We start from the raw sequence: 15412 nt of genomic DNA, 5'->3' as shown, positions 1-15412 counted from the left end.
TGGAAGTGTGGGTCTCCTGTTTCTGTGTGCTGGTGATACCATCTGGAGCTTACTGGTGGAGAAGTGGGACTGGGCAGGCACCACCTTTCTCTCCTGCTCCCCTTTACTGAGCACATGGCATCTATGTCCACGTGCATGCTGAGTTCACAGTGCAGCCACGGCTACTGTAAACGGTGAGAAAGCCTTTGCAACCTTCCCTGAAGCGGAAGGGCCCTTGCTAGCAAGCACATTGTTGGGTCAATCAAGGGCTCAGGGTAAGCTGTTACTGCCCTGACATGCTCTGAAAGAAATCACCACTGAGGCAGCATGGAGAAGAGGAAAAAGGATCTGGCTGAGAGACACCCAAGCAGATGATGTTTCGACAGTGCAGTTGAGTTGCTACCACACTGTTTTCAAGACTCAGCTTACAGTCCAGCTCCAGCCTGGCTCCCCTGACAAGGCACACAGTAACTGCAGTTGGCATTACAAAGGCCGCAGGGCAGTGCCTGCCTCACCAGGTCATGGTGTGGCTTTGGGAGCACAGTGCTGGTTTGTTCATTTGCCTTTATAGCTACCCACTGAATGAAGGAGAGAAGGATACAGGTTTGCTGTGCCTCACCAAGGGAAAGGCAGGCACGACCAATGCAGATCAGTTCAAGATCTTTCTCACTGGTACAACTCCATCTGCATGTGTGGCAGGAGATGTACCAGGCCTGACTCATCTGCACTGACTCAAGGTTTCTCAGCAGCGTGAGGAGATTTCACTCTTACCCCTGCCTGGACAAGACTAAAACCAATTAATCTTGGATGTTAAACATACTCTACATCTATGCAGTTAATTGGATTTCTTTGACTAGTGACTGATCCATAAAAGCAATTCAGAGCTGATTCTGGAATGTTAATATTTGGTGAGATGCAGATTTGGGGATGTTCAGAATTGTATTCTTCTCCTTGGGTTGGAATTTCCTGGGCTTTGCACATATCTTCTATTAAAGTCAGAAGATTCTAGATCTTATTCCCTAATTCTACCTTAAGAATATTTGTAGTTAAAAATCTACAAGCATATTGACTAGATCTTGATTTTTCAATGTAAAGACAATAAATTCCACAGCACCTGCACATATGGAAAGCACAGCTTGCAGGACAAAGATGAAAGCTATTAGTCAGGTCAGCAAGCACTGACTCAAATGAAAGCGATAATAAACAAGAAAGATAATAAAAAGTTGGTCCAAATAGATAGAAGGGGAAACTCTTCTAACAAATACTACTATAAACTTGATGAATCTCTGAGTTCAACATGTTTAATTCAACATCAATAATTCAACTCAGCTGACATATGACTTAATATGTCTTTACTTTCCTGTGGAGACTCAGCAATATACATTTGGATTGAAGCTAACTGTTCTGCATTTCCAGCCTGGGAGATTTTATTGGGAAATAAAATTCCCTTTTCAGCTTATACACGCTAGGCAACATAAATAGTGTCGCTCTTCCATGGAAGATGTGCTCTTGGGCTCTGCTTTCTGCAGGTTTTAAATGAAGATGCAGGCTTTCTAGATTAATCCTATTGAACATCCTGTGGCCCAAACTCTGTTTAGTCTCTCTCTTCTAGGTAATACCTGTTCCCCAAGCTTGCCACTGGGAGTTTTCAGAAGGGACACAAGGAAAATATGTGAAACAGGAAGTAAAAGAAAAGTTACACCAGTGGCACAAATACTGGAGAGAACACTCACGTAAAACTAGACAGTACTGTTGGAACACGTCCCTGGATTTTGCCTGAAGGAGTAAGTTTAGCCTCTTGCGTTGTCAGTCAGCAGAAGACACCTGTAACTGGAGCTATAATACCCTCACTGTTCAGAAGAAATAAATCATTGTTTACAGTTAATCAGGTACTCTGTGGTTTCAATAAACTCTGCTGGCTGTGTTATTGAAATCCACAAAGCAAACCTTGCTCTCAAGTGTATGTGGCTTTACGATAATGTCAAAAGCCCAGGAGGTACCGAGTGAGTCATAATGTCCCACTGCTTTCTGAATTATTCCAATTTTAAATCCACAGTTGGCAGAGAAACAAAGAACAATCTAATAGGCATCTGATGCTGTTCTCTAGAGTGAACTTTTTTTTACCCTAGGCCAGGACTCGTGCTAAGCCCAGGAGTTCAGTGGTATGAACTTTTATCAGAGGAGGCACTTCTACTCCTGAGAAATGCTGCTTTGGCAACAAAACAGCTGATCAGACACTCACACTTTTCTCAGTGAGGTATGATACTGCACACAAGATGAATGCTTTGAAACAACACAGCTGCTAGAGACTATTCCTCCAGAAGTCTTCCAGCACTATTAAGCCAACCTGAAAGCACAAAGCGACAGCCCTAAAGGATGTCCTGCCCATTTCTCTTGTCTGGTGAGGAGGCATTCCTCTCCTTTTGATGGATCTAAAGGTTATCTCTTTACTTAAATGTTATCAACCTAATTTTCAAGTTACATAGCTAACAAGTCATGTTCTTTCATTTGCTATTCATACCACAATACAAGACACAGTTTCCAAACACCCTGGTATTGAGGCTGGATATAAGAACACTTTCAGCAGTACCTCATGAACCAAGTGTTCTAAATAGAATTAGAAATCACAGAATCATAGACTCATGGAATGGTTTAGGTTGGAATGGACCTCCAAAGGCCATGTAGTCCAACCCTCCTGCAGTTAGCAGGGACATTCTCCATTAGACTAGATTGCCCACATCTCCATTAAGTCTGACCCCAAGGATGGGGCCTCAACTACCACCCTGGGCAACCTGTTCTAATGTTCTACTACCCTCGTGGTAGAGAGCCTCCTCCTAATATGCAAACTAAATCTCCTCTTCCCTACTTTCAAACCATTGCCCCATGACCTGTCACTGCAGGCCTTTGTAAACAGTCCTTCTCCAGCCTTCCTACAGGCCACCTTCGGGTGCTGGAAGGCTGCTATCAGGTCTCCCCAGAATCTTCTCTTCTCCAGGCTGAACAACCCCAGCTCCCTCAGGCTGTCCTGTAGCAGAGGTGTTCCCTGAGACACATGTGCTTAAGGCACTTAGTGGAGGTTTTCCTTCGCCAAAGTTCAGCATTCTGAAAGCCAGGTATGCACTCAGAGACTGTTAGCTAGGACTGCTCTATAACCAAGATGGAGAAATGGATCTTCCCGTGGAGTGACCTGCCCCACCCAGTGGTTGAGGTGACAACACTGGAAGCAGCAAGCTGCTTACTGGAAACACCACATTCCCCCACTGGTGCTTGAACTTGAGCTAGGCACAAGCTTCAGCTACACAAGACATACCCCAGCGTCACGTGCTTCACACCCAGCACCACCTGACTGGACAGACAGACTGATCAGGTTGGTTTGCTTTCTGATGCTGTGAGCTCTGCACTCTGCTGTGACTGGTCACAAGCTATGAGAATTGTGTTTCAGAGGAGAGACCGCTGCTTTTGACATTTCCTCCCTTCTTCACACGTAATAAGGGTTAAAGAACACTTCTAGCTCCTCCCATGAAACATACTGTCTTTAAATATAAGATAGGAATATTTCCTTTCTTGATAGTAATCATTTTTAAGGTTTTTTCGGTGTGCTTTTTAATCAATTCCACAGATGGCAGCCCTATTAACCCCCCATGAAAGTATGGGAATTCCTCACCTCATAACAAAGTCACAATTCAAACCTCAGCAGCATATATTAAAAATAGCAAATGAAGGCATGGGAAGTTCTGTAGAAGGCCTGGGGTTTGCTCTGTGAGCTGCTCTCTCTATCTGTAGTTTTTGTATGGGTGCACACATATGTGTGTATGAAACTAGCAACAAATGGAACATTTCATAAACATCCTGCTAGAAAATTAAAAGACATGAGCAGTTAAGGAGGGAAGCCAGAGGAACTGTCAGCAAATGCCCCTCTGTGAGCAGGAAGGTAAATCACTAAATTTTAAAGCCAAAATGTTATCAACATTTGTCTTTTACCTGAGTTAGGAACTTTCACATAAAAAGAGTAATTTAGATCAGAGATTTACTAAAAGCACAGTTTGCTTTGTGCCAGACATACACGCAGAGAGGGGCAGGGGGGCTTCTTTGGCCAGATCCATTGCTGGTGAAAACTAACACAATCCCATTGAGCTGTACTCATTTATACCAGCTGAGAACCTGGCCCAGTATCAACACTGCAGGCTCTGCTGGACTGGCCAGGGCTAGAAGCTTTGCTCTCACAAGTACATGGAGTCATGGGTTTTGGTTGTTAGAGGCAGTGGTCACCTGCAGCTCCTACTGAAGTCAAGCTCAGCAGCTTTGGAAACAGGAGACTTCTATCGTAGCACACAAGAGAGCTGAACAGCCCATTTGTGTCAGAGCTAACGTGGGGGAGGCAAAGGGAGCATCCACACACCCGCTGTGCTGGACCATGGCCAGAGGATGGAGTATGCTCTTGCACACTCCTGTGTGTGCTCAGCATGGCTGCAGCAGGCTACTTTGGCCTGATGCTCCTACCCCAGTGCATTTTCACAAGCCCATCTGTTCCAGGCAAATGCTCAGAAATGATTCTGTTTCTCACTAGTTCATTTGTCCATAATGGTCATACCAGTTCTTGAATTTCCTAAGTGTTACCTGGTTTGTAGATAAGATTCAGGTGTTGTGGCTTTGTGGGCACTCTAAGCAGGGTGTATGGAAGAAAAATAAATTGAAAATTAAGTCAAAAGCCCAGCAAAGGGCATTGCTGCTGTTTGGAAATCTGGGAAGCATTATCAGTGTAAGTATAGCACACCTCCCTGGAAGTCATTGCTCAGCTGCTGACCCCTTTCATCATCTGGAGTAAAAAGCAAAGATTTCAATAGCAATCTGCCTTTTAACTGACAGTGCCAGGACATGAACTACTGGAAGCAAAGGAGACCAGACAGTGCTCTTGGGTTGTGCAGCAGAGAAAACTGGTGGCTTTTCCTCTTTCACAACCTGCTGGGCTACACACTAGACAACATACATTACTGAGGTCAGCCCTGACTTCAGACCCCCAGTGAGGGCAGGACTCCAGAGCTCCCCAGAGTGCACATAGCAGCTCTTCTCCTATCACTGCAAATACCAGACAGCAAATCTCTTACCCTTTCACATGTTCTTCTGCTTGCCTCTCACCCCTCCTCCCTCAGATGAATTTGGCAGCATAAAGCAAGAGATGTAGCCAGGCTTTGGGCTTAACTAGATTGCTATAGCAGGATGAGAAATATGCAGAGGAAAGAAAGTCATAACAGGAAGTCATTTCCCTTTACTAGGGCATGAGCCTTCACACTGCTGACCTGGCTGGCTAGCTTTTTGCTCTTCAGGAAGAAGGTAAAAAAAACCCCATCAGATGAAGCTCTGTCTTTTTAGGAGCCCAATAAACTGCTGTGCATGCTAAACCCGAGCATACATTTCATTTCATGCTTTATTTTCACACCCCAGTAATTAAGGGTGTATGAAGCACAGCACTGCTGTGCAAGAGGGGGCTCATGTGATGACCCTGCCCAGCTCCAGTTGAAAGACAGAGTTTATCAGCTGGGAGCCATCAGGCTCAGCTCACCTAGGGTGTATCTAGTGCACACCAGCCCTGGATCCAGTTGTGTTTGCCACATCAGACATTTAAAATGTAAGCTCTTCAGAGGCCTTTCTACTTTCATGTTACATGGAGCTTTTCCCCTGTAGTTTTAAAGACAAGATTTCTGTTTAAGATTAAATATCTTAAGTTATTGCAGAGTTGAATGAAAAGAGTCAGTGCTACCTCAGCTGTTCACAGCCCTGGGTGAACAGAGGCTGAAGGGGGACTCATTTAATCAGAGTAAACTAGCAGATTTCAACCACTGTGGATCCATGGTCTAGTTATACAGGATATAGATCTGATTCTAAGGGTAACTAAGCAAAGCAAAGCAAGACATCTTGTACTCTCATGGAGAAAAGTTTAAGGGAAAAAAAACCCATTGCTTTAAGCAGTGTGCTGTGAGGCTGTGTTTCAAGAACAAGGAAATTCTCACTCAAGTTCAGCACTAGATTCCATACTCCCAGGACCCATGGAGTTACAAAATCAACAGACAACTCAATTGAGTTACTAAAAATAAAAGCTCTGATGATGCAAACACAGATCAAGCACACACACAAAACAACGAGTAAGATGAAGAACAAGAAAAGGACCCCAAGGAAAGAAAGTTCTGCAGAAGCTGAAGCAAGTCTGAATAGCCTCAGATTCAAGTGGCTTCTGTCAGGAGCAGGTGGTATGGCCTCTGGGAACTCTGTAACTTGAAAACTCACACAAAGGGTTATAGCAAGTCTCTAAATAGATAAATTCACAACAAGAAAGACAAAGTCACACAGGCCAGCACCTCTGCAGGTGTAAAGAATCATTATCCTTCACTATAAGCTGTGAGGGGATGTTCTATAAGAGAACAGGATGTCTGTGTTCCATGGGACTTTCAGGCCTTGCCTACACTTTAATATCAGAACATGTCAGTGGGCACGTTTCCAGGGATGCAGATTTAATAGTAGACCTTCTTTTGATACAGAAAAGGGAGGAACTGGTACAAGGAGGCTTTATATGGCTAACCATTTCCAATGGCAAGGACTCCACTGGCATCCCAGTATCAGTGTGTAAGGAAAAAGTTAACTGACACTAGCAGAAGTTTCTTAGCTTAAGAGCAATTCTCAGACAACCCAAAAGGCTCAAGTACAGAAGGACTGCTGGAAACAGAAGACTCATCACCAGTATTTCACAGGGCTCATTTCAACCCCAAACCAGTATCTTCTTACTGTTTTCAACTACCTCTACTCTGTCAGTAGTCATTCTTTGCATGCTAGCTCTCACTGGTCCCTTGGGAAGTCAGCCAAAACAAGGAGTGAACAAACCATGGAAAAAAGTATATCCAACCAAGACCTTGAGAAAGACTTGGTACAAAATGCCAATGGAATGTTAAAGACACATAGGGGCAGCAGCTGATTATTTTCTTTTAAGAGTGACAAATCCAAAAGCCTGCTCTATGGCACTGCAAGGTCTTTTCTGCTTCAGGAAGAGGAATGAATCTGCTTACTGCAGAGTGGGTTGCACCAGATGACCTTTGGAGGTCCCTTCCAACCCAGAGCATTCTGTGCTTCTGTGAATCAAGTGAAACTGAAGCTGATGCCAACTAAATAATGGTGACCATTAATAAGAATCTCCTTTTCTTCTTGAGAGCAGTCTAGTGGTGACAAAACAATTGAAAGAGAAAGAAAACATATTCCTGGTCACATTAGAGTCCACTAAAACCCTGCCATTACCTTCTGCCATTGCTGGACTTTGCGTCAGCCCTGAAATATCTGAGTCATGTGGACATGATGCCCACTTCCTACAGCTTACACAGATTTTTCAAGATGTAAAGCACTGTGGTCTCAAACCCTTAACTCAGAAGGTAATGGTTTTAACATATATTTTGCATCTTAATTTGCCATCATAATGTGGCTATAAGCTGCTGTCACTCACTCCCTTTTCCTGACCTTGGCAATAGAATGTTTAATCTCCATGGGCTTTTCCTGGCGAGATTTTCAGCCAGTGCATATGTAGATCCTTCTCTATGTGCTTTTTCAATTTTCCTAAAATATTCTCATATGTGCAGACATGATGACTAGACATGTTTCAGTGGTGCTTGAAATTTGATACAAGTGGGTAATTCCACCATGTAATTGAACAATATTGCAGAAACACACCAAGTTTCCTAGCAACAGAAGGCCTTGGACATCAAGATGGCAGCCAGCAGCTAACATTGCAATTGCCTGACCTAACTTGAAAAGAGATTACACTGGAGAATGTCCCTCTTCCTCTGACAGCAGAGCTCATCTGAGACACATGGCTACAGGCCTGACCTTGAAGGGCTTTTCTTGTATGCTTCTGCCTTATTGATATACAAAGCCACAAAATGGCTGATGAGACAGGACATTTAGGCTCCTTTCAGGCATCTTTTATTTTCCAGAAGAACAATCTCTGATTTGAAAAATGTGATGCTCCTGTCCCCTCAAGTTCACTCCCATAGTACATAAAAAGATTCTTCAGGTTAAAGTAGCTGCATATACCTTAGCTTGTGATGCAGAACTCTCCCTTGCAAGGGCATTTCTGGGGGACTGGGCCAGGGGAAGGGTGGCACAAGTCCCATGAAACTGGAGACCAGAGCTGCTCTGTGCTACCAGCTCCAGTGCCAGCGGTTCCCATGCCTGAGAAAGCAGGACACAAAGGGACGGTGCAAGACCATCTCCTCCCCTGTCCTCACTTGTATTAATCTTGGGCTGCAGTATTTGGGAGGAAGGAAATCAGAAGATTTTTAGTCCATGTTCTTTTTTGCTGAAGCAAGTCAGTCAGCAGAGCAGTTATCCCAGAGGACTGTGGATAACTGTCCTCTTCATTAGTGCAGTAGGGAAGTGACATGTGAGATGAAGAGCTTCTGACTGGCCATCTCACACAAATCCATCTCTTCCTGATGAGGAAGAGAAAAGCCTGGAAGCAGATACCAGCTCATGAGGCTGCAGTGTTCAATGCCATTCCTGGATTAATTCCTGCCTTTAACAAAGCCTTCTGCCACAATCTGGAGATAGAGGATTGAATTTAGACCCACAGCTCAGTGCAAGACATAATACAGCTCCGTGTGAGCCTCTGAAAAACAGCAAAGGGGACTTGCTGGGTATGTGACATCCTGGGAACTTGGGCCCTCCTGTCAACATTCCCCCCTAAGTCCCACCTATTATATCTGATTCAGACAAATCCTTTACCTTGTGCTTTGATAAGGGACAAGAGCATTTCCCACTGATAACACACACATTCAAGCCCATTGACTTTCAGACAGTGCAATGGCTTGGTTCAGAAGGCTAGACTCAGGGAAGACATCTGTCTCTGGATGGATGCCAGGAGCTGCTGACTGCTCCACTACAGTAGTTCTCACTGCTGACACCAACAACCCGGGGTAGCTCAAGGCAGAGAGGGCACTGAAAAAAAATCCTTGCTATACTCAGAGCTTTCTTCAGTTAACAACATCAGTCCCTCTTCCCAGTTAGAGCATGACTTCATCTTTTCCATCTGAAGTAGCTAACTATTGCTTCAAGAGAATGTCCAAAACTGCCTGTTTTCTGAATGAAAACTGTAAAGTCTTGGGCAGAGAAGCAAAGCCCTTCTCATAGAAGGATGATAGTTTACTGGTATTTCACTAAAATAGCAACAGCTATTTCTGTGCAGATTGTCTAGAACAAACATGTTGGTATAAAACTGCTGCCTTGCAAACCACCATTCTCTTCAATGGCGCCTTTACAGCTTTGGAGGCACTGGCTGCTTTCACAGCCAAGTTTGCCACTGCTATGGAAAACAGGCTGCACATGCAAGCCAGCTGAAGTCATGCAGACTGAAAAGGGCTTGGGCTGCTGCTGCTACCACTGTAAAAACGTTATTTGGAAAGAGTCTTCTCAGCGGGCTGTATAAGGAATCAAAAACCATGGTGGGGATGGAGACCTGATGCTTTCCCATTCTTTGGCAATGACTGATTAAAAAAGAGCTCTTATCTCAAAATGAAACATTTCTGCCCCTTACAAAGGCATATAAGCAGGCAGGGGAGAAATGGCCTTATATAGCTGGCCTAGAAATGTCCTCTTCACCACTGTATCTGAAGACCTTCTAGCACTGCACTCTCATAACCCCAGCCAATGTAGACGGAGAACTACGCCAGCGCCTTTAGAGGGACGTCTTTCTTGACTTCACCAGAAGAGTTGTGTGAGAACAGCACAGAAAAGGCCAGAATCAAAAAAAGAACACATGAAGTAGAAGAACACTTTAACATTCAATAAGCCAGGCCAGAAATAATTTCATAATTAATCTAACAGAGCTGGGTGACATGCAAGACCTACAAGCTTTTTGGTGTCTAAGGGAACACACAAGCATGTTTCACAAGCAGAACAACTCAATCATTCCTTCTACAGCTTCGCCCCTTATGCAGGGCTGTTTAGCAAGGAGTGAGTTTGTAACAGCAGTTTTCTTCTAGGGAAGACACTGGGTCTCCCTGTGATATCCAGCTGTCTATGGGAAAAAGACTTGAAGGAAGCCAACAGTGCAATAATTAGAGAATGGTTTCCATTATCATCAAACAACAATCAAATATGGGTAGAAAGGAACATTTCTCAGATCGTCTTTGTGTCCCTCCTCTGGACTTACTCCAATAGCTCTGTGTCCTTCTTATGCTGGGGATGCCAGAACTGGACACAGTATTTGAGGTCTCACCAGAGCAGGGTAAAGGGGCAGAATCCCCTCTCTTGCCCTGCTGGCCACACTTCTCTTAACACAGCCCGGGACATGATTTGCCTTCCAGGCGCAGGCGCGCACTGCTGACTCACGGAGAGCTTCTCATCAATCAACCCAAGTCTGTTCCTCAGAACTACTCTCAACCCACTCTGCACCCAGACTGCATTCGTGCCCAGCATTGGCCTAACCCAGCTGCAGGACCTTGCACTTGGACTTGTTGAACCTCATGCAGTTGGCACTGGCCCACTTCTCAAGCCTTCAGTTGGGGAGAGCTCATTTCTCCATCACCGTCAGAGCAAAACATCAGGTGCAAGGAAAAGACAAAACCAAGAAAGGTGCTAGCTGAATTTTTGACAGTGAGAAGCAGAAAGCACATGTGAACAATCAGAAATGCTGAGTAAATCTATTGGAGGCATTAGCATGTACTTCCCATATCTTCCTGCAGAAGCAAAACTGCTTACCTTCAAGCAAATGAACCTTTTCAAAATCTTGAAAATTAAGTAACCCCAGTAGAGATGCAAGCCTTGGAGGATCAACAGCTGCCCGTTGAATAAAAAGTAGGCTATGACAGGAGTTGTGGAGTAGTATGTAGGCTGATACAAGGTGGCACGAAGAATCCTATAAAAATAAAGGCCATTGTTACACTGCAAACTTTCTTCTCTGTGCTGCTTGCAGCTATTGCTAATGGCACATTCCAGACCTGGTATTGCCACAGAACATTAGGAAGCCCTGCAAAGATGACAGATTAATTAACAAACCATCTCTCCACTGGTTTGTGCATCACTATTGAAATACAGGATTCAGAAGAGGAGGAGTCTCACTCTTGCTGGAGGATTTCTAAATACGATTAGGGGACAAAAAGATACCTATTTTTTAAAGTCTTGAGCTCTGGGTGGTCCAGGCACTATGCAGCTTGGAGCTTATCTACGCCTTCTTTTAATGCACATTTTTTCTAATCTGAAATCCACACTCCAGAGCAAATCCCTGCAGGCTTTGCAACAGGGCTTTTTGTTAATTAACATATGTTTTGTCCATCTTCAGACTTCACTACGTCTATGTTATATGGCAGGTTTTAAGTCCCTTTAATCTCATCATGTTTGGCTCCCAAGCTCAAAACCTCAAGAACAAGAAAGTCAGTGAAGCAAAATGGAGATCACTTGTGTAGTTAATAAAAGAACCAATAAAGTCAAAGACATCAGCATTTCTGAAAGAAAATACTACAGGAAATTAAAACCTTGCATTAATCAACGCTCTGAATTATTCATTTAGCCAGACTGAGCCTCTGAGGGTTTGTCCACACACTGGGAAAGGCATAAGGCAAACTAGAGTGAGTCAATGAAACTGTGAATGTGAAACACATTAAACAATGTTTTAAAAGCTAAACATGTTAAGCATTAAGCACTAAGCACCCATGTGGATACTCCAAAGCAGATTAAATCACAGCACTCCAAAAGCATGTATCTAGCAAGTTATGATTTATTTGTGTTGACTTCATAAATTAATTGGTTCACTTTAGCTTTTCTGAATGCTCCTCATGTGAGCTAGGTAGCAAAAAGATGGCTTTATAAACCATAAACTATAATTAATGTAGGAATTACACTGTAGTCTGACTCTGTAGCTGTAGCAGGAGGGATGGAATGAAAGGGAAAATGATTTCTCCTGGTTAAGTAGCTCAGCCCACTTGAAAATACAGGAGCTCACAGCATTTAACAATTTACAAAAATAAGTGAAATAACACCCAAAACCCCCTTTATTTTTGGTTAATGTACTTTCCAGAGGCTCAGTTTAAAACTATTCTTACTTCCATTTTTAAAGAAAAATGACAGTTTCTGTCAGCTCTTCTCACTCTAATTTGGTAGCTAATAATAGTGAAAGCTCTGCTTCTGCTCTTTAAAGGACAACCCATTCCTTTCCTTCTCCCACCACAACCAGTACTGACTTTCCCATGGAAATGGGAATGAAAGAACCCAACCCTGTAAGTACACTGAACATTGCTTACCAGAAGGGGAAGAGGATGATTCTTGTGATGAAGAAAGCGACAGCAAAGAGGATAAAGAGTACGTTGCAGGTTTTCTCCCATCGAGCGTAGTTAAACATCTTGGCTGCCTGCATTGAACAAAACCCACCAAACGGATCAGAAATAGTCTCCAAAACAAATTCCTTTCTGCATTTTCACAAACAAAGACATCTTCCACCTAGGCAGGAAGAAGTTTTCCTCGCTGTTTGACATGTAAAGCAGTCATTTTCCTGATACCTAATAAAGCGGTATCAAAATAGGCTCTGTTTGTATTTCTCCTTTCATCTAAAAGAAAGGACTCTGTATCAAAGGCCTAAAGAACAGCTCCCTGATCAGAATATCAAGTATCATGAAAACACAAAGTGCTCTTCAAAACAGAGGTAACCCCTCATTCCTGTACCAGATTCCAAAGAGCTGAATCAAGGAGCAGCTGCTGGCCCTATCTGCACGCTCAGGGGCGGCAGTGATCTCTTACATACAGGCGCTTGCATGATACTGACCCTTCTCTGTGCCTAACTCAGCTTCTGTCTTCTCCTTTCTGAGAGCTAGAGATCCTATTGTTGATCTGTCCCACTAATACAGATTAGAATCACTGCTGCTCCCCTAGCAGAACTGTAGAGCTCTCCTCATTCAGGAATCACCCTGTGCACTGTTGAACGAAACAGATGCTCTTAAACATGAGCAAAGCTTCACGTGCCAAGCCTAAGTTTTAAACAGCAGCTTGATGAACCACCTGATTTTTGAGTGGCAGTGCTGAATTAAGTTATTCTGGTACCCAACTTCAGTTTCCATTTGAGCTCTGTCCTACCAGTTATCAGCTCAAGTGTAAGGCCACACAGGGGACCATAAAGCAGTTCAGGACTAGAAGTCACCCAGCAAAAATCACTGTTTGTGCTCATTTAATCTGGACTGCATGACCCCACAATTACCTGTTCCAATTCAACAGTGTCAGGAGCAGAAAAGCACAGTGACACAGCAGCCTCCAAGGGTTCCTTACACTGGCACTGTCACCAAAAGAGCTGAGGAACCTCTACTCCTCACCTTGGTGTTTTAAACTCAGGATATCTATAGAAGGAAACGTGGTGTGCATTCGTATCCCAAGACACCCAGCAGCAAGGCTCTATCACCACAGTGCTCTGTGCAGGATACTTCTTAAACATGTCTAAACATTGAGACTTCCCCTTCAGTCCTGTGCTATCTTGTTCAGGGACAGCTTGAATGGCCCAGCCAGAAGTGTATAATGTGGATGTACCCCTTGGGTCAACACAGGGGTGTGAATGCTGACACAACGATGCCAGTGTGAAGAAGTAGCCAAAATTCTGGCTGCTACATTTGCTTGAAAATAGGTACCATGAGAAGCTGTTCCCAGGCTAGCCAACTTGGTCTAATTTCAACAGTGAAAGAAGAACAGTCCAGGGAGGCTGCAGTGTTTCCAGTCCCAGCTTGGTACTGAAGAACTTCTCTCCTGCTCTTTTCTACTGAGAGATTTTGTAACATCAGCTGCTTTTTTTCACCTTACAGCTTCTGAATCTGTGAAGCTGTGTCTGTGCAGGGACAGGAAGGGACTGCACGGAACTTGGGGCAAAAAGATTAATATGTGACTGAACACAACCTAGTCCCTGAAAATCCCCCCCAACCTAAACACCCAAAACCAGAACAAGAGAGGGAGGGCAGGGTTACCTCGAGCCAGAAATCTGCTGTGTCATGCACAAACATCACCAGTGTTCCAAGACGCACATAATTGCCGCACCAAGAACCACTCATCAGCCCAATGGCTGCCAAGTGGTGAACGACATGAGCCAGAAAATCCTGTGAAGGAGAGAAGAAATAAAACAGAGCCAAGCAAAACCAGCCCTAGAGGGTCTCCGTGGGGATGAAGTGACAAGCAAAACTTGTCACACGCAGAGAGATGCACTGGCAGCCAGGGAGCATGGGTGGTTGCAGGTGTGCCAAGGACAGGCTGATGCTGCCCTCATGTGGCTGCACCAAATCCAGGATGAGGACAGAAACACGATCGGAGCACGGTCACTTGCCTTCCTCTTGATGTCAATCCCGAGTCTAAACAACAGAGACCAGTAAAAACTAATCTCAGCCATGTAGTACCAGTATTGGGAGGGCAGTAGGGTCTGAAATTTAGAAAGGCACAGTTAACTGAGAAGAGCAGGAAGTGAACAGAGTGAAATCACTACTTCTTTTTTCCCTTTCCTCACTTCTTTTGCTCCTCTGTTTGGGCCTTGCTTAACAAAATTATACTAAAGTCCCTGTTCTGGGCTTCATTAAGAAAGGTGCTCTGTGAGCCAAACTCTCCTTTTCTGCAGCTCCTCCCCACCTCAGAATTTCAGCATGCTTTTTCATATGGTTTTGTCAGAGAACTGCAGCCTGAGTGCTTCTGCATTTAATCACAAACAACTGCAAATAAACACAGTCCTCAGTTTTGGTGAGCAATTACCATTATAAACATCCATACATCCCATGACTAAGAGGTCAGCTATTTATGCTAAATCCTGTGCATTGCCTTAAGGCTCCATCCCTGGAGACATTCAGGGTCAGGCTTGATGGGGCTCCCAGCAACCTGATCTAGTCAGGGATGTCCCTGCTTACGGCAGGCTGGGGGTTAGACTAGATGACCTCTGAATGTCCCTTCTAACCCAGTGAGTTCTATGAAAGAAGGCTGTAGGGAGGTGAGGGTCAGTCTCTTCTCCCTGGTCTCAGGTGACAGAATGAGAGGAAATGGCTTGAAATTGTGCCGTGGGATGTTAGGAAAAAAATAAGTCTTTACTGTAAGAGTGATCAGGCATTGGAACAGGTGGCCCAGGGAAGTGGTGAAGTCACGGTCCTTGGAGGTGTTCAAGAAAAGTGTAAACATGGCCCTTCAGGACATGGTTTAATGGCCATGATGTTCTTAGGTTGATGGTTGGACGCAGTGATCTTAGAGGTTTCTTCCAAATGAAACAATTCCATTATTCTATGATTTTATGCTGAGCTTGGCGACTCCCTTGGCTCACAAGGTTTCCCAGGTGACAAGAAGTAGTCTTGGTTATCAAACCCCGGAAAAACTCAGCTGGGAGGCAGGGTTCTTTTTATTCTTGACCCCTGACTAGGACTAGAATAAGGAGAGACTGTGATGGGCCACAGATTTATAA

At 44.2% G+C, this 15412-nt stretch overlaps 1 protein-coding gene across 8 annotated transcripts in view; it reads right to left on the bottom strand.

Annotated features, from left to right (window-relative positions):
• The window catches only part of CERS3 (ceramide synthase 3), a 52787-nt gene that overhangs the window by 9379 nt on the left and 27996 nt on the right, over window positions 1-15412 (bottom strand). For all 8 annotated transcript variants that reach the window (XM_068143330.1, XM_068143335.1, XM_068143336.1 and 5 more), the window contains 4 exons: window positions 14303-14395; window positions 13950-14078; window positions 12252-12358; window positions 10714-10870 (listed from right to left, as the gene is read on the bottom strand). In XM_068143330.1, coding sequence (XP_067999431.1) covers window positions 10714-10870; window positions 12252-12358; window positions 13950-14078; window positions 14303-14395 — 486 coding nt within the window. The remainder of the gene's footprint in view (window positions 1-10713; window positions 10871-12251; window positions 12359-13949; window positions 14079-14302; window positions 14396-15412) is intronic.

The sequence above is a fragment of the Melanerpes formicivorus genome, unplaced genomic scaffold (assembly GCF_026170545.1).
Source record: "Melanerpes formicivorus ecotype bairdi unplaced genomic scaffold, bMelFor1.0.p_v2 SCAF_10, whole genome shotgun sequence".
Classification (NCBI taxonomy): Eukaryota; Metazoa; Chordata; class Aves; order Piciformes; family Picidae; genus Melanerpes; species Melanerpes formicivorus.
Note: the sequence above shows the minus strand (reverse complement) of the source record. Positions and strands in the feature narration are given on the sequence as shown.